At 39.0% G+C, this 20106-nt stretch overlaps 1 protein-coding gene across 4 annotated transcripts in view; it reads right to left on the reverse strand.

The window, feature by feature from the left end:
• Macrod2 (mono-ADP ribosylhydrolase 2) overlaps nt 1-20106 on the reverse strand; it is a 1801573-nt gene that overhangs the window by 145077 nt on the left and 1636390 nt on the right. The window contains exon 12 of one of the 4 annotated variants that reach the window (XM_070006721.1): nt 5119-5204. The exons of the other annotated variants lie outside the window; for them this stretch is intronic. Coding sequence (XP_069862822.1) covers nt 5173-5204 — 32 coding nt within the window. The 3' untranslated portion in view covers nt 5119-5172. Of the gene's footprint in view, nt 1-5118; nt 5205-20106 lie in introns of those variants that run through there. 4 annotated transcript variants of the gene reach the window in all.

Consider the following 20106-nt stretch of genomic DNA (forward strand, 5'->3'; position numbering starts at 1 on the left):
CTATTATTTAGTCAGAATTTCCTGCTCTTGCAATAGAGTGCTAGTTTTCTCTGTGTGGCTTTTATGTGGCACCTCAAATTACAATTTTGGAGTGCTACAGGTTTGAGTATGGGAGTAAAATAATACAATACTCTTTAAAAGGGGCTATGGAATGTTAAGTATGGTGCAGTGTTTTCGTTTTCTTCCTTTAGCTTCCTTTTTCATCTTTTTTATTATTGATTCATTAATCAAACACTATATATATATTTATATATATTGGCACATTTGTTGTTACATGGGGGTAGGTAACACATTTTTGTAATGCCTTTGTAAAATTAAAATGTAGATGGTTATTAGAATTCTCATGGCCAAGCATTGGTGGTTCACCACTACCATTTTAACTACTCAGGAGACCGAGACGTTGAGACTCAAGGTTTGAAACCAGCCCAGGCAGAAACATCTGTGAAACTGTGTCTCCAATTAACAAGTAAAACCCCAAGCTGGTAGCATTGTATAAGTGGTATGTATAGTGGCAGCCGTGAGCACCAGCCCTAGCCGAGTGAGCACTCAAGGCCCAGAGTTCAAACCATAAAAGTAGTACAAAAGAAAAACAAAACAAAAACAAGAATTCCTATGTAAGATTTAGATTCTAGTGGCTTGTGTGTGCATTTGTGTGAATTTGTGTCATTGAAAAATGTGCTAATGTTAGAGAAAAACAGTGAAGATATAAAAGCCACATTACAAGAGTAGACTATCCCCCCATTAAAGGCTAAATCTGATGTAAATTCCCACTGTTAAACCAAGGGTTTTTTGGTGCCAACATTTATTGAGCAAAAAAGCACACGTACTGGCTGTGCATCTATTCTTCACCCTGTGTTAGAGGAGGTTATTGTTATTCCCTTGATGGATAGACACGTAAAATGAGTTCTCTGAGAGCCCATCACCCTGCAGGTCTATAACTCTTCTCTGACAGGATCACATTAGTCATTTTAGTGACTTAATTTTTGAACTTGTTTCTATCACCCAGAAGGCATCAGAGAAATCCTAGATAAAAGGTACCCATCCTGAAAAGATGACTCCCATCTCTTTACCTAGAGTAAGATAAATTAGATCCCTTTAGAAAATTTGAGAGATGCAGAAAGGAGACTCCTTTACAGTGGCCTTTTGATATGGAGAAGCACATCTAAAATATTTCCAAGGATACACTAATCATTTCTCTGCTTATTTAGGAGCCGCGGTCAGCAAACCACAGTCAGAAGGTTTGTTTTTGTGCATAGAGCCTGCACAATTGTAATAAAAAATAAAAATACGCAATATGCAACAGAGATTACGCAGGGCCTGTGAAGGCTGTTGCTCCTAGTCTTTCTTTTTCAGAAGTTGTGCTGACACCTGTTTCAGAGAAAGCTACTGAAACAGCAAAAGATGACTCAGCCTAGGAAACTGTACATTTGAACGTGTCCAGGGAAGATTGTCTACCTATGTGACTCAGGATCTTCTCAATCAGCTATTAAGATCATCTTCAGCCACCTTCTGCCCACCAGTGATAGAACTTCCTACAAAACATCAACATCCCATGTTTTCACTGATTCCAAGACTTCAGATGGTGTTGGAAAGGCCTTTTGAGCTGAATAGAGGATTTTACATTTGATGAGACCTCAATGAATCCAAGGGCAGACACACAGCCAGGATGCAGGAAGTCTTGGAACAGAAAAAAACTAGAACCTTGTTGGGGATAATGGCGGCTTTAAAAACATGCTACAAATTCTTAGATACTAATTCTCTTCAGGAGATGGAGCTCTCCAACTCCCCTCCCCATGAGTGTGAGCTACCTTCAGGGGACTTGGTTCTCATGAACAGAATATAGCTGGAACGGTGGCATGTCACTCTTACAGTTAGGTCACACAAGGACTGCCACTTTTTTCTGGAGTGTGTTCTCATTCTCATGGGTTTCTGGCTGTGAGGGAAGTCAGTTGCCAAGTCACGAGGGCACCATCAGCCTATGGAAACATGACTGAGGTCCTGAAACAACACACAGGCAGGAAGTGTCTAGAGCCAGGCAGGAAGTGTCCTGGGACAGGCAGGAAGTATCCAGAGTCAGCCTCCCTTGAGAGACAGGGTCTGGGAAAGCAGGGGGTGAAGCTGTGGGGATACTAGGATGAGTAGATTCCAGGGGTTATGTTGCACCTTCTAATCAATCATGAATCTGAAGAACCCAGAAGGAGTGGAGTCCATTTTAATGCATTTTAAGGTATCCTCCTGTTAATCTTCACAGACTGGATCTCTTCATGTTCAGTTTAACCCATAGGAATCCTCCATCTTTTATGAAAACCTAATTTTTACATTCTAAGCCCACAGAATAGGTTTCTGTTAAGGAACTCCCATCTTGTCTACAGAGAATGAGCTTCTGCCAAGTTAGGCTATTCACTCTTGGCATTTTCCTTTTTCCTGTTTGTCCCTCTGCACTTACCTTCCTTCTTGACTTCATCACCAGTCCCTCTTCTCCCCTTTTTGCCTGTTTTCCTTGTCCTGTGCTCTTTGCTCCTTGCGACATCCTTGCCAGCAGAAATCACCACTTCCCACTTCCCTGCAATCCCATATCCCTTATTGCTTTATTTCAATGAGCCACACAACTTGAGCCACACACAATGAGAAACACAACTTTCGATATGATATCGCTTTTCCAGGGATGAGACTTGTGTCAGAAAGATTTCAGATATGATTACTTTGGACACTTGGCAACCCAATGGCATGATGGGTGGTCTGGACCCTGGTAGTGTCAAGATGGGAGCTGGTCACCAAGAAACACACCATGCAATAAAAGAGGTAAAACTTTCAGTTTTACCTCTGACCTCAGGGGAGGTAATATGGAGTAAGAAACTGAGTTTATCAATGATGACTAACAATGATATCTGTCATGCCTGTGGAAGGGGAACAGCCATAAAAATATTAAACAACATGATTCAGAGAGTTTCCAGATTGGTGAGTTCATCCACATGCCAGAAGGTGCATCTTCTAACTGGAGACAGAAGCTCCAGCGTTCTACAGGACAGATGTTTATGATTCTTCCAAGACCTATCCCATAACTGTTTCATCTGGCCATTCATGTGTAACCTTTATAATACACAGGTAATACTAAATACACTGTTCTCCCTTCATTTTTATAAATCACCATAGCAGATAATTAAACTTAAAGAGAAAGTTGTGTAAGAATTCCCTTGACTGCATAGCCAGTCTGTCAGAGGTACAGGTGGCCTAGTCTTAAAATCGTATCAGAAGTGGGGGCTTTCTTGTGAGGCCTGAATCTGTAGGCTCTAATGCTAACTCTGGGTGCTTACTGTTAGTGAATTGAACTGTAGAATACCCAGCTGGTATCCAAGGAGTTAAGAATTGTTTAATGTGCTAAAAAATATGCACATTTGATGTCAGAAGTAGCAATATTACTTAGGCCTTCAGTTAAATGCTTTACATATATTATACTATTTTATCCTCATCTAAAATTCCGTGAGATGGATACTGTCCTTGCTTCAACTTTTTTAAAGATCAAGTATGCAAGGCTCTTAAGAGGTTAAGAAATGTCCTCACATTCTCAGGGGTCAAATGAGGATTTAAACCTAGTCTCCAGGTTTTCTTTCATATGTGGAAGTTAGATCTAAGTCATAAACATATATGAAAACACATACAGTTCATATGCATATATAAATATGAATATATGTATGCATAAATATTGATTGAAGTATGGTATATGCTAGAAAGAATTGCAACGGTGTAAATCCCTCTAACAACGAACTTAAATTTTTTTATTTTAATTTCATTTTTTTTGTCAGTCATGGGGCTGAATTCTGGGTCTGGGTGCTGTCCTTCACCGCTTCAGCTCAAGGCTAACTCAAGGCTAGCACTTGAGCCACAGAGCCACTTCCAGTTTTATTCTGCTTATGTGGTACTGAGGAATTGAACCCAGGGCCTCATGCATGCGAGGTAAGCGCTCTACCACTGAGCCAACTTCCCAGCCCCATAAACTTAAATTTTAACAAAATGAATACCAGGAAGCTGAAACATGTATTTGAAAGGAGGATAGATAAGGGCAGGAAGAGCAAATAAATGAAGAGAGGAAGAATGGACCAATACAGTCAGAATATTCAATATACATATGTGAAAATAAAACCAGGTGTCTTGAGGGGATGAAGGGAGTTCAGAGAGATGGAGGAGAGCAATTGAAGGGGTGACACTGATCAAGATAAATTATGCCCATAAGTGGGCACATTGAATTCAAATTCCTTTGTACAATGATTTAAAGACAAAACAATAAAATGGATAACCTCGATCCTATCCTAAGACAATGCTCATATTTAGATATCTCGCCTCTTTTCCATCATTCAGAAAATACCCTGACAAATTCATTTTTAGTTTGGACTGGCCTGCTAAGCCTTTACCTCCTGAAAATCTTTGCTAGTGCAAAGAAATTGCTGTGAGCTAGATTGAGCTGCTGTCAAATAACCACAGATCTGATATTCTGGGTGAATATTCCCCACTTCAGTAAAGGAAGGCTTCAAATCCTAAATTACACATAGGATCACCAACCTTGGAAAAGAAAGAGACTTGATGGGATTCTGGTAACTGCGCTATCAGAAGCTGCTTTAGGGTGTTGTCTTTTCTCACCACATGCACTACCATTTTAGCCCCCAAAAGAATTCTTTGAACAATAATTTAGCTTAACTTAACTTCCACCTTACCCCTCCCCAGGAAGGAAGATCATTTAAGACAATCAATTTATAGTCATGTTAAAGTCCTTTTACCCACTTCCCTTATTCATTTATTCATTAATTTTGCTACCTACAAATATTTGCTGAGTGCTTACTGTTAAAAAATATCATTTCTCTAAAATACTGTAAGCCCTTTCACTTTTACAGGTAAATATATTTGAGATTTTATGGCTGTATTTGTGCTCGGCATATAACACAGTGTGTGCTTTGACCACCATAGAAATTTTATAGTAGAAATTCATTACCCTAGAGATGAAAAAGTGGTCAACAGCCAGTCATAATTGACAGTTTTTCAACAGAAAGAGCAATGAGTGGTCTATAAACCAAAGAAGAAAGACACAAACAAACAAGTACATTCCAAACTTATATGTGTTATAATGTTCAGGAAACTGGCTTTTTTATTTCTTTCCTTAGCTGAAACTTCACTGTTAGCTCATAAGGGCTTATGAGTCTTTTGGCTGGAACCTGTTGGAAAAATAATGGCAGATTTACTGAAGGGAAAGCAACAGTTAGTTAGATGGCCAAGAATGTCTACACAGAGGAAAATAAAAGTCACAAATAAATATTGTAGGAAAGAAATATGCTTAACAGGGAAATAATAATTTGACCATATTTGTAAATTTTTTTTATAAACTTAGCAAGACTTCCTTCTGCCACAGATATAATTTTGCTGGGTTGAGTCAGTTTTAAACTCTAAACCTAGGTTATTTTTCAAGTATCTATTTTCTTGAATCTTTCCTGGGGAGGAAAGAGGAAAACATGGATTTCTTTTATCTAGGAAGAAGTCATGGCAATAATAATAACAGTGATATCATATTTTAGTTTCCTTGTTCTTCTCTATATCTTATAACTACTCCTTGAACAAACTCTGGAGAGTAAGGGTTGCTATTCCTATTTTATAGATGAAAATACTAAGGCTTAGAGTTTCAAGCCAAAAATGGAATTCAAACCCTCATCTGGTAGCCTGTGCCTTTGTATCATGACACACGGAACAGTGTCCCTCCAGTTCATTTTGGACCAGGAAACTTCTTGAACTATTTGGGTGAAAAGATTCATTGTCATATAATTAAATTTTATGCAGAATTATATTTCAATTATATATTTTTCATTTTAGGGTCTTATTTGCTTTACATTTCCTGTCCACTAAACATGCTGCTTGCATTCCAATTACCCTCTAAAGGTATCTTGGGGTAGAGGAGACGTAATGTTTTGGTCACATTGCACCGATTCTTAAATTTGTGGTCGAAGAACCCAGACTGCTTCAAACCTGTCCATATCAAAGTTAACATCTGGAAGTCTGACACTCCGCAGTGTTCATGAATAAGTAGGAAAGGGAATCTTCAAGATTCAGACTCCTCCAGTTTATTGTCTGAGTTTCAAAATCAGGTCTTAAACCCATAAAGTGGCTCTTCACATTACTTCTAAGATCTGTTTTTCTAAAAGGCACCCAGAGGACGCTGATCTGCCAGGCACTCCCTGAGGGTACTAGTTACAGAAACATTTTGTGGTAATGATCAAGTTACACAGACAAGGAGGTCCTCCATACTCTAATTTAATGAGCAGTAGAGGAGGAAATCCGGTAGCAATACAACACCGAGAGGGAAACAATTCTGTGTGGCTGCCAATTTATAAACATCAGGCTTCTAAAGACAGGGTTGTCACACCATCCAATTTTTTTTTTCTGAGTAAACAGATGCTCAAATTTCGCCTTTGCCTGGGGTGGCCATTGAAAATGAACTCACTCACAAACACTACTTCTGGCATTCCTCTTACCTACTGTCAAACAGCTTCGAAATACAGAATGACATTTGGAAAAGTGAATGACCAAATTTTAAAAGTCCACAATTTCGCATTGCCTCCCCATGTGCTTTCTTTAGGTCAACTGTTTAGTCCTGTAAGCTCTTGTCTTACCCATTGGCTCCCTTTTCTCCAGTCATTTTCTGTAGATTTATCCAGTATCTCAGCCTGGAAACATGCTTCTCATTTGTTTTGTCTTATTTCTCCCCCAGGTGCCTTCTCACTTCTCCAAACACACTGACTTTCATTTTATACACCTTCTTGCTTCATTTGCTTTTACTTGTGAGAGTGTCTTTGCAACTCTTTCCATTTATCTCTAGCTGGGTGTGTTTTCCTGTCCTTTTTCTCCATACTTGCAATCTTCAAGTGAGGATCTTTAAGTACTGTCAGTGTTCCTTTGAAAATTTCCCTTGTTCTGTCATAGCAATGAAGCAAGAATGGAAGGAGTGGGGTATCAATCACACGCCTTACGACTAGCCATAATATCCCATCCTCTGAACTCTTACCTGCCGTGAAAAATATCCGTGAGACACGAAGATTCAGTCATCAGCTAGTATTTACTGACAATAGATATAAGGCATTTATCCCTTGGATAAGAGTCTCTGTTTTTGTCTGGTCAGATACACAGCTGGCACTTATAGTCCAGAGTTTCAAGCACAGTTGACTGTGTCTTCCCCTTTGTCCTTCTGAATCTTACACTTGGCCATGTGACCTAGGCCTAGGCAGTCTATTGCATGACCCTGGCCACAGTGACTGTTTCAGTAGTAGATAGTTGATCAAATCTGGCCAACCAGACACAACAAAACTCAAGTTCAATCATTCACTAGAGTTTTTGAGAAAGAGTTATGTAATTTTTCACTGGTGTTAATGAAATGATATAGTGTTTGAAGATATCTTTACCCCAGACAAGGAGAGCATCTGAGCCAACACAGAGAGAGACAGAATACAGAGATGGCAAGATAAATTCAGTTCTGATGCAAGAGTTTAATTATCTGATCCAATACCACCTGGATTTTTCAGATATAGGATTTAAAAAAAACAGTTTGAAATGCTTTTCTACCTACAAATAAAAAAGCCTTGGTCTACACAATCCATTATAGTAGATTGCATGTGCTTCTCCTACTTATTTGCACATCAGTAACATACATGGCAAATAGAAATTATTAAGTTAAAAACTCACAGAGACTAAGATATACAATTTAATATGCTCATCAGTTCAGGAGTTCAACCAGGCCAAGCTCTGTTGTGACCATTGTTAGAAAATACCTTCCAAGTGCATCATTACATAGGAAGTTACTTTCCAAAGAGAGCTTCAGTGATGATTCTGGGATTGTCTTTTACTTGATCTCCCATTTCATTTATATTCCCCTGTCCTTTGGATCTAGTGTTCTTATGCCCTCATCTACCATCAAAGCTGTCTCTTAGAGAAAAAGAACAGAAGCAGTTATATATGTGTGTATATATTCTTCTAACTTGGCTGCTGTCCAACCCCTTATTTCCTATTACTGCTCAATGGCATACATCCAAAATGCAAAGTTTTTCATACACAAAGGAAGAATAACTCTTGAAATAATGCTTGGTGCCATTGAGGGCTTGCAGCTCACATTTGATTTAGTAGAGCTGTACAGACAGCAGCGTGTGACTGTCCTCTCAGCAAAAGCAATGGGATTTAGAGTCAGCAGATTTTGTGGGAGAGTGCCTTTAAGCAGGAAACACAATTTGGTGAATCTATGATGGGATAACTGAACTCCAACCTTTCAAAAAACAGGAAGAATTGACCATGCTTCAGTTGACAGAGACCAGCAACTCAGTAAAGTCAGTTAGTAGACAGGCAACCAAGAGCTGTGATATTCTTATTTCTATACAATCTTCTATCTCTTCAGTCTTGAATGCTGAACCTATGGACTTGCAAAACCATGCCTTTCTATTTCTGTTTATATTCCATGAATAGTCTCCAGTATTTTTTCCCTGAATCTTATTCCACAGTATTTTAAAAGCTAAGTTATATACTAATATATGGACGGGTAGCAGATGCCAGAACATATTATATTTTCCCCAAATAGGTGTACCAATGCATATCTTGTCCCACATGTTTTGATGTTTTGTTGTGTGTGCAATTTCATATATTCATCTTTTTCAGGGCTTTATCCAAGTTGAAGAAGTATGATCTATGTTCTCTTCCCTTGAACCTGGAGGGTTAAATTAACTACAACTGATAGAATATAGTCAAAGTGATAATGGTTGACTTTTGAAAGAAAGACAAAAAGTAATGTAGATGTCTATCAGCTCTTTCTCTTGCAATAAGCACCAAGGGAGCTGTGAGTCAAGGTTAATAAGTCAGACAGCCCGAGATGCCCTGTACTGACAGATCACAGGGAGAGACTATATCAAGCTCCAGAGAGGTTCAAGAACGTCCAATCTTTCCAGCCTACGGCCCCAGAATAAGTGAAGGAGGGAACTTACTCTGTTATCTAATTTCAGAGCTATGCAAACTGATTCTGATTAGATCAGAAACCAACAAACAAACTTGCTGGTTGCTTACCAGTTTGTAGATGTATAAACAAAATAAATGTCAGTATTTTAGGCAAACAAGTTTTAGGGGAATTTGTAAGTTATCTATAGAGCTAAACCTGGAACAGAAGATGTCTGCTTTTGCTAACCTATGTGAAAAAAGTACTCAAAAGCTTGCTTGCTATGGTGATTTGGGTGTTTTTCCAGTTGAGAGAGAAATTTTAAGCAAGTAAAGGCTTAAAATGCTGTGGCTTTATGTCCAAACATAAATTCATGTGATCACAATGAAAATGCAACAGAGAGGAACAAAAGAGAGATGAAAAGAACCAAGCAACCAATATAAGGTGCATATTTGAAGAAGAAACATTTCTGCTGAGTACAAGGAATACAAGAGGACCAAGACTCCAGAAAGGGGAACAGAAGGAATAAGCACAAAATGAAAGACTCATGTCCCCAGTGGCAAGTCAAGCTACATTAAAAGAGGGTGTGAAGAATTTAATGAAGAAAACTTCAAAATGTTGTGATCAAAACCAGTTAAGGACAATAAAGATTACCAGGACTAGCAATGAGGGGAAGACATTACTACCATCGGTCCTGAGGATTTAATAGACAAAAACCAAACAATAGATAGAGATGGAAAGGGACACCTGTAAGGTCTAGGTACTGAGAAGGACAGCTATTGCTGTCTGGCTCCAAGGTTGAAGAGAATTTTAATCTTTCCTCACTTCCACCATCCAATCTCCTCCAATGACCTTTCACTGGTGTAGCCTATGACTACTTTTATTTATTATTTATTTATTTTTTTGTTGGTCATGGGGCTTGAACTCTGGGCCTGGGCACTGTCCCTCAGCTCTTCAGCTCAAGGCAAGCGCTCTACCACATAAGCCACAGTGCCACTTCCAGTTTTCTGGTGGTTTGTTGTAGATAGGGTCTCACTGACTTTCCTGCCCGGGCTGGCTTTGAACCAGGATCCTCAGATCTCAGCCTCCTGAGTAGCTAGGATTACAGGTGTGAGCCACTGGCACGTGGCCCTGTGACTTCTTTATAGGAGACCAACATATGTTTGTTGTCAGGCAAACATACACAAACTACTTAGCAAACATAAGGCACTGTACCCTCCAAAGTACACAGACATATACTGTGTTTATGGTGCTAATGTTTTGTCTCTGAGGAGACAATAAGGAACACAGACATATAGAAAGGAAAATCTTCCTTACAAAATGGGACAATGAAAAACAATGGAGAAATACTGATTGAACAACCCAAAGCTTCTGGTCCCCAGAGGAGAGTCTCAAGGCACAAAATAGATGAAAGAGTTATCTAAGAGGGGAAAAAGTAGAGGAATGGTGCACATAAATCTCACCGAAAGCCTTCCTAACTTGTCCCCTGTAGATCAGAAACAGATGGCAAATGTGATGGATGATCTGGGAAATTATCTACTCAATGGAGTAGCCAACAAAAAAAAAATAGTAAAATGAATGCACATCCCAATCGACTTTGCCAGTATGGAAATGATCATTGTCTTACCTGTATGAGAAAGGATACACACACACACACACACACACACACACACACACACACACACACACACACACATATATCCTGTGTGAGTGTGTGTGTGTGTGTGTGTGTGTGTGTGTGTGTATAATATACATCTCTCTATATAATAGTTCAGTCTATGTCTACATATATGTATTATCTCTTTGCTACTTTGATGATTTGGTATTATACAAACCAGTAAAATTTAACAACATTGACAGAATGGACAGACTTTAAAAAAGGGTTTACAAAAGGGTTTAAAAAAGACTTTACAAAAGGGTTTCAATTCAATGAATCAGTTTAGAAGCACAGTGTATCTTGGATAAAGCCTTTTGGAAACCCTAAGTCCCAGACAGGTTTTGCTATATTCCTTTGTTTACACTTAGTACCACTTTGGTCTGTACTCTGTAAGGTTTAGCCAGACTAGGGCAACTTGCTGCCTTGGTCTTACTGTAATGGAAGTTCCATAGGAAAAGATTCTGACAATTAGAGAAAGTCCTGGAGAAGTTGTTATTTTTGTGAGCTATTTCCCTGCATTTAATATCAAGATCAGCTAGTAATAGTTTAGCTAATGTTTCCCAAATAGTGATTCATACACCAACTACCCAGAAATGATTTCTAAACACGATTTTCCACTAAAAAGAATAAAAGTTTCTTGAGAAAAATTGGTTAATGGATGTCAGGCTGAGAACACTATTATGGTGAATTGAGTAAAAGAGGAAATCATGAAAATCCATGGAAAATATAAGTAGATAAATAAATAAATAGGAAGTACCTTCCTAAAAGATATTCATCAATTAAAAGCAGAGACAAGAGACTCACTTTCAACTGAGAAACCTCTTAATCACTGATTTAATCTTACAATGAAAATATGCACAATCTTCATAAAATACATTGAAATAATGCACTCCTCATAGCATGCCAAGAAAATTCAAAAGTGCATAAAGTTGCATAGACAAACCCAAACTAGAAACATTCTATAGTATAATAGCAGAATTACACAATTTTTAAGAATGCCAAGAATGTCAATTAATCAATTGGGCACCAGTGACTCATGCCTGTAATCTTAGCTACTCAAGAAGACTGTGATCTGGAGGTCCAGTTTGAAACCACCCTGAGAAGAAAAATCTGAGAGTGTTCATCTCCACTTAGCTAGCAAAACAAGCCAGTCTTAGAATATGGCTCAAAAGCTAAAATGCCAAGAATGATCGACCATGCTAAGCAAACATGAGATTCTGCATTCTAGCTCTGATTCCAGCAAAAGAGAATGCTAAAGTCAAAACAAAGCAGACAAACTGCTTTAGAATAGAGTTGATTAGGGAACATGAGAACAAAATGGGATACTTGGGTTTGTTTGTTTGTTTTACATTGTATTGTTTTGTTGGGAAAATTGCTAAAACTTCACTTGAGATAAAAAAAAAAAGGAATGGTAGTAATCACAGTTTTGTGTTATTTTAGGTCTTTATTGTGCTCTTGTTGAACAAATCCTATGGTTGTTGAAAATGCTCTGTTAAAATATTTGAGGATGACTGACATCAGATTGGCAGTCCATTTTCAATTTTTTTTATTTGTATGTTTTTATTTGTATGTTACTGTACTTGTAAATTGCTGTAAGTTTGAGATTGTGTTCATATTAATAGAAAAGACCAAAGTAGTGGTAGGTACTCCAAAGATGCCATACATGCAGTTACCATGCACTTCTGATGTGGAAGAGCATTGGGACTTAGTACAGGATTCTAGATACTCAGTACTCCCAACAGTGGCTACATTAGACAAGGGCATTAAGGTTTCCTGACTGGCGCTGATGGCTCATGCCTGTAATCCGAGCTACTCAGGAGGCTGAGATCTGAGGATCATGGTTCAAAGTCAGCCAGGACAGGGAAATCCCTGAGATGCTTATTTCCAATTGACCACCAGAGAACCGAAAGTGGTACTGTGGCTCAAGTGGTAGAGCCCAGGCAAGTTCAAGCCTCATAACTGACAAAAAAAAGAAAGAAAGAAAAGAAAAGAAAGAAAAGAAAAGAGGGTTTCCCAAGAGGAACACTTTGTGCCTGTCTACCAAGATATCAGCTAAACCACCCCATCTTCACCCTACGTCTCTTGCCCCTCCAATGCTTTCCTCACCAACCATGTGTTTCCTGTCAGCAATGGAGACTATCACAAGCCAGTGGGGGAGTTCTCTGGTTGGAGAATTGAGAAATGACTCAAGTGGATCTGCTAACAGTTTTTCCTGGGGAGAATTCAGTACCTTGGTTTGCTGTGTACCATTCCTCAGGCTGGGCGCTCCCTGAAGATGAAATCATTTCCTCAGTGCCTCTGATGGCTCCACAGTGCCAGAGTCAGGAAGGAACAGGCATGCTTGAGCTAGACATTAGGAGAAGGTGGCGCACATCCAGGTAATTCTAGTGTCGGTGGAGAGTTTTAAGGCCCTCACTGGTATAGTAGGAAAGCACAATTTTGCTCTAGTAGAAAATTGAAAGTTTGAAATACAATGGCAAAACCCAAATGTGAAAACCTAATACTGTTCAAAAAGCGATCTCTCTCTCCCTTTCCTTTCCCTCTCTTCCCCCCTCTCTCAAGACAAGATAAAACAAAGCCTTGTTTGTTGAAAAATTAGTACCTAATATTTTCAGCATAGTTTTAGTGTTGGGGAAAACAAAAATCATTGTAAATACATAGCCCTTGTGAACTCAAGAACTTAATTTTCAATGAAACATAGGTGAATACATAGGGATGAGTCATTCTTTACCCTCAGTTCTAGACCAAAGTAGAACAATGGAGAAGCAGGTACAGACTGAATATCACACACACACACACACACACACACACACACACACACACACACACACACACACACACACACACACACACCTTTACAATTATTATAAAGAAGTCCACCATATATGCTATTGAACTGATCTTTTCCTTTGGCTTTTTTAATAGCTCACTTAGTGTCATTTTTCATGAGTCTCCTAGAACATTTTGGATAAGTTTGCAAAGAAAGCTTTTTTTTTCTATCTGCAAAAGCATAGGCGTAACCTAGATGTTCTCAGAAGTCTTCTTGGCTAGTAAAGGCATGGCTCAGAGTTTTTGCAATAAAGATGCAAATATTTACTAGGCATGATGGAAAGCACTCATAAAGAGTTACTTTTCATGAATATGATGGTTTGGTAGAATAACACAATTTGATATTGACAAGGGACTCAGACACTGAAGATGTCTGAACTGTGGTTGACCTGAGTGAATGGAAACTCAAAAAAACAAAACCACAGATAAAGGGCAACTATGATTGTATATAGATTGAATATTGAAAGAGACTACATCCAGGTGGTTGGGGACTATATTTAAATGTTTGGAGTTAGGAGGCTGTGGGACATCTCTACCATACCATCACTTACCACACCAGAGGGTTCTTACTATATTATAGGTGAATAGAGAGACTTCTGGAAGCATGGCTTTTTATGAAAGTCATTTTGGTCTTGCAGATGCCCTGGGAGGGCTTCAGATGATCCTCTTATCGGATTCCATCAACTGTATTTTGAGAACTACTCACCTAGGGATACAAGACCATAAGCAGTAAGAGCAAGACCTAGCCTCAGTAGAGAGAGCTTTGTTCCTAGTATCTTATAGAAGTAGATCTCAGGAGACCACTGGGGCTGGACAAGAAACACCTGTGTTAATCTCTGATCTGATAGCCTATACCTAGCCCCCACTTTCTTCCTTATTCTCCAACTTAGTCTGATGCCCTCTAAGACATTTTAGAGTCAGTGGAAACTGAGGAAGGATTGAAGTGTATAGTTCTGTGAATGGTAGGGATAGACTAGTTTCTGGGGGCATCTTGATTTGAAGATAAGGAGGAGATAGCCTGGGGAAAAAGTCCGTTTTGGATTTAGTGCAGAATTAATGTAGTTTGTAGAAGAGGGGCTGGGATGGGAGTACAGCAGAACTCACTTGTGCAAACCTGAAAAAAATAGGAGAGAAAAACCTAGCAAGATAGGAGGTTGAGTCAATGTGTCTTAATATCGTGTTCATATTAAAGGGGATCTCAAGTATTGTTATATGAAATGAATACCTTTTTTGGTGGCAGGAAGCTTTTACTCTGTTTCAGATTCAATATACTTTGTTTGACTCACTGTCTCTTGCATTTAGTGAATGTCCTGCATGGTTACAATATACCATTTGTTTAATCTCTCTGTGTTGCCACCAAGAAGGACCTTTTCTTCCATTTAACATATAAGAAAAATGAATGTTAGGAGAAGGAGGCAATGAGCATTCTGTCCACATTCTTATGAAATGGTTTATGGGTAGAAGGAATTATGAACATTATCTCCCAAACTAGGACACTTTAAGAGTTTAAGCATACATAGTCAATAAATGACAATGACAACAGCCACAAGCTGGAACTGTTCTTGGTCCAAGAGGACCTGTGGTTACTCTGCTCAGGTAAGTTCACCTCTTCTCTCTATGGAAAATGCCATAGCACATTCTCCAAGTCCCATTTGAAACCCTAGTCTGCTATGAGATTCTGTGGTCATGACTAGGGGTCCATGCAAAGGGTAACAACTAGAAATGAAATGAAGTGCTGTTTTCTTCTGATAACCTGTGACAGAGGAAAATTCAGAATGACCCCAAATCAAGGAGAATTAACATTAAAGCAAAATGGTGGTATAGGCATTTATTGAATCCTTTTCCCACCATAAACATTTATATTTTGCTTAAACTCTTGGCATTTTAAGATCTACAGGATAAAATAAAGCTTTTCTTCATGAGAAGACCTGTTTACCTCATTCCTGCTCTTTTTCCTTAAAAATTGGTCAATCACTAAGTTTTTTTTGAGTGATGGCAAAGTCAAAATTATGACTGCCTGATTTTACCCTTCACTGCACTTGTCAAAAAAATTAAATTAAAGATCATGCTTATGAATATAATGCATGAACTGCTGCATGGCATTCTGAAAGATAGAATGTCCCTTCTGTCCAGCCACTCACAAAACAGCATGTCACAGGATACTTTAATATGCAGAGAAGAATAATAGGTCAGAGAGAAAATTCTGCCTCTGAGGAAATATGAGGTACATTCCACAAATGGCTCATGAATTCACAAAAAATATTTCAGTTAGGAAATTATTAATACCTCTACTACTAATATTATAGCCTTGACACTTTGTACAGTGCTTTGTATGTTCGAAAATGTGTCCACATATAATTGCATCTAAGTAAAGAGAATCATTAATATTTTACAGCATAGTAGAGGGCTGCTTGATTTAGCATTGTAAGAGCATCCCATGCATGCTGGCCAAATAATGCTCTGGGTTGGCCCTTGTAGAGTGAGAGCTGAGGTGCTTGCGTTTTCTGTAAAAATGTGATGATGGGCTGGGAAAGTGGCTCCATGGTAGAGTGCTTGCTTCACATGCATGAGGCCCTGAGTTCAATTCCCTAGCACCACATAAATAGAAAAAGCCAGAAGCACTGTAGCTCAAGTGGTAGAGTACTAGCCTTGAGCTGAAGAGCTAAGGCAGCACGCAGGCCCAGAGTTCAAGCCCCACAGCCCACAAAAAAAATGTGATGGAGAACTTCCATTCATTTCCCAAAGACACTGAAAGCTGTAGAGATGTATGTATGGAGAAAATTGTCCTAAACATGCTTCTGAACTTAGTAGCATAAAATCTGTTTTGGATTTTAAAGATAAAAAGGTGGTTTTGTTTATAAATGCATATATATATATATATATATATATATATATATATATATATACAATTATAAATAAAAATAGGGATTTAAAAAAAGGTACAAAATCTGACTTTGCCACTTTCCTAATCATTTGGGTTAATTCCTGAGGTCAATTTAAGATATATGCTGTGTCTGCACATGTTTGTATATATACACATTGTTATGCATGTATATATGTAAATGTATGTCTATATGTGCATACTTCTAAGTATGTAATACCTATATATGTATGTATGTATCTGTCTATCTACTTGATAAGGCTGGACTAGTGCTTTTGCAAAGGAAATCATTAGAAACCAGCAATAGTTCCTAAATCCTTAATTAAGAATTATAAGCAAGCCCTAAAATGGGTGTTTTCTTTGGGACATTTGCCAGACTTGCATAGTTTAGACATAGAACAGTGGTTCTCACAATTTAGCAGCCACCTGAGTTATACAAAGGGCTGTCAGTAAAAGGTTCTTGGGCACCTATTCACTTGGTCTGGGATTAGGACCAATAATTTGTATTTCTAACAAATTCCCAGCCAATACAGATGATCTAGATTCAAGAAAACTCTGACAACTATTAGCCAGAGTTTAGGTTTGAAGGAGCAACAGATGGGAGGGTCCTGGGTTTAGTGGATGCCAGGGTAATTTTCCTATACCAGTTGTAGTATTTTTTTGGAGAAAAAAAAGGAAAACAACAAAGATTTTGTTGAGGCTTACCAACCATACATATTGCACTAACACGAGTTTAAGGATCACAAGAAAGAATAAACAAATTTCTCAGCCAAATATATATATATATTTGAGATGTTGCAGAAAACCAAGTGTAGATAAATAAGCTCTTAAAATTAACTTCAGAAAGCTCCCACATATGAATATTCAAGGAAACTGATCATCGAAAGAAAAAAATGCATAAGAAGTAAACATAAGAATGACTTTACAGAAAATTTAAGTGCAGAATCAGACTGGCACAGACTAGAAATGTTAAAATTTCAGCTACAGATTACTTTTGAAGCTATCCAAACAAAAGAATGGCTAGATATTTGGAAAGGAGAGAAATAAATCTTGTAGAAAGGGAATGCTATAATGATTGACGTTAGAAGTTAAGTTGAAGAACTAAACATAGGTTTAAATAGAGTTGGATAGAAAACAAATGGAATGATAAACTTAAAAAATAACCAAAAGGCATCAGAGAGAGAAAACACGGAATAAAAATAATGCAACATAGCCGGGCGCCGGTGGCTCATACCTGAAATACTAGCTACTCGGCAGGCTGAGATCTGAGGATTGTAGTTCAAAGCCAGCCCAGGCAGGAAAGGCTGCAAGACTCTTATCTCCAATAAACCACCAGAAAACCAGAAGTGGTGCTGTGGCTCAAGTAGTAGAACAATGGCCTTGAGTTAGAGCTGAGGGACAGCACTCAGGCCCAGAGTTCAAGCTCCATGACCAACCTCCTCAGAAAGTAATGCATTACGGTCAAAACCTCACCAAAAACACAGGAAAATAAGATAACTACTAGTCACTGTGAGGTGGGAAGCGGGGCAGAGAACTGTAAGGGAAGAGAGAGGAAAGATGGGGCTAAGTGACAGAGTGATAAGCTGAGGGATCTATAAATACAAACCGCCAGAAGCTTCTCTTACTAAAAAAGCCTGGGAGAGATAACCAAGCTAGGAAAGATTGATAGTTCTAAAATGAGAGTAAGATCTAGAGAGAAGGGTCATGATCCACATTACCATGTCCCCTTCTGCCCAGAGATACAATGATTCTATTTGTATTTCCAGGAGGAAAGGATGATTGTAACTTTCTGCATTATGACAGGAAACAAAACAGCATGAAACAGCCGAATGTACCAATTCAGGGTACATAGGATGTTTTGTCAAAATAGAAACATTGATAAATAATAAGCACCACATCATGGAGTCACCTGGCACTTCCTGTCAGGTTGGCCTCCCCTCATTCTGTTCTCTAGCATGTTCTACTTGTCTTTGAAGCTGTCTTAGGAACAAAGGCACAATCCCCACATTCCCACACTTCCGGAGAGTGACTAATGTTTACATTTCACTATGATGCCATTGTCAGGATGTCCCTGGGAACAAATCCATAGTTATCACATTTTCATCGCAGACTTGTGACTCAGAGCCAGTTCTCAGATCACCTATTTGTGAAGCTGCGTGGCTGGTGACTGTTTCATATTAGAACTAGAGGAAGATGTTCCTAAACAAAGCAACTTATTTCATAAGAAGCTTTGGTATGTCTTTCCTTAATTGAGAGAGAGAGGGAGGAGGAAGAGAGGGAGAGGGAGGTAGAGAAGGAGGAAGGAAGAGGTGCTGTGTGGTTTTTTACTTTGCTTTGTGATGCTCAGTAGGAGCAACAGACTCAAGACTCTAGAAAGCAAACTTCAAAAGGGTCATTCATTGGATGGGAATCATTCAACTTCTTTAGGGGTATAAATAATTGTTCTCTTGCTACCAACTCATTTCCCAAGCATGGCTTTCATAGATTGGAAATGACCTAAGTATGGCAAGATGGTCTCACTTACTGACTACCATAAGCACCAGATACTGATTGCCTTCTTCATGATTCTAGGTGTTATTCTCTAAGCCTTTCTATTTTTTAATCATTTCAATGAACTAGAACAGTGGTAACTCTACCATATTCCTAATTATGGTAATAATAAGTATAATAGTCATCACTAAGGGAATGACAGACAAACACTTTTTACAACAGGAAATGTTCCTCTCTTGCTTCTTTCATGGGTGGGAGAACCCACCCACTCTGCTGTACCCTTCCCGATTTCTTCCTACCACTAATGAGTTCAGGAGTCATTAGAACTCCATTTCTCTCTCATCTGCCTACAGAGAAGGCATGTGCTAGCCAGGTGCCATTGGCTCATGCCTGTCATCCTAGCTTTTCAGGAAGTGAAGAGAGGGAATATGGTGGTTTGAGGCCAGCCTACACATGGATGTGAGACTTTCAGGTGCTGAATGTTCATTTTAGCTCCATGAAAAGCATCATCAGCCACTTCCCAGGCTGACTGAAGCATACAAGAGAGACCCTCTTTCAAAAAAATAACAAAGGCACTAAAGAGTCAGAAGCATAGCTCAAGAGGTAGGGCGCCTGCCTGGCAAAGGCACGGCCCCAAGTTCATACTCCAGCATTGCCAAAAGTCATGTATGTCTAGGTCTGATTTTCACATAAAGAGTACAGGGGCAGCCTTTGTCCATACAGCCAAGGACAACTGCATTTGCTCATGATGAAATCATGAGAATTTCATATTCAGAACTTAAACCCACCATGAGAATGCATATGTAAGGGATGGGTAACCTGATGCTCCTGTTCCACTGAGTTAGGAATAAAACTAATTATTTGATCTCTACCTTTCTTGAATCTCAGCCTTCTCAGTTGATTCTGACCTGGGGTTGGGGGTAGAGGTGAAAGCACTGCCATTATTCATTGCTCAACTCACACAGAGATTGTGCAGTTATGGGGTCTCTTCCCAAGCAAGGGCCTGCTGCCAGGAAAGAGGTTAGCTACTGGCCATACTTAGGCAATCCACTGTAGTATCCCCTCATAGGAAGGTCCAAGCTTCTTGTAGCTAGTGACTGAACAAAGGAGGAGAACAAAGCCCAGTTATTCCTGCGCAATGCAGAGTACCCTGATGGTCACTGCTGGCTAGGCCTCTCCAGATTTCCTCAGACTTCATAGTAAATCAAAGTTTAGGTAACCTTCCTCCATTCCTCCTTTCACCCTCTCTTGCTTCTCTCCTCATCATCCACAGACTTGCTCTCCTATAAATTGCATGTCTAC

The sequence above is a fragment of the Dipodomys merriami genome, unplaced genomic scaffold (genome assembly GCF_024711535.1).
Source record: "Dipodomys merriami isolate MVZ:Mamm:240054 unplaced genomic scaffold, mDipMer1.0.p SCAF_7, whole genome shotgun sequence".
In the NCBI taxonomy this organism is placed as follows: Eukaryota; Metazoa; Chordata; class Mammalia; order Rodentia; family Heteromyidae; genus Dipodomys; species Dipodomys merriami.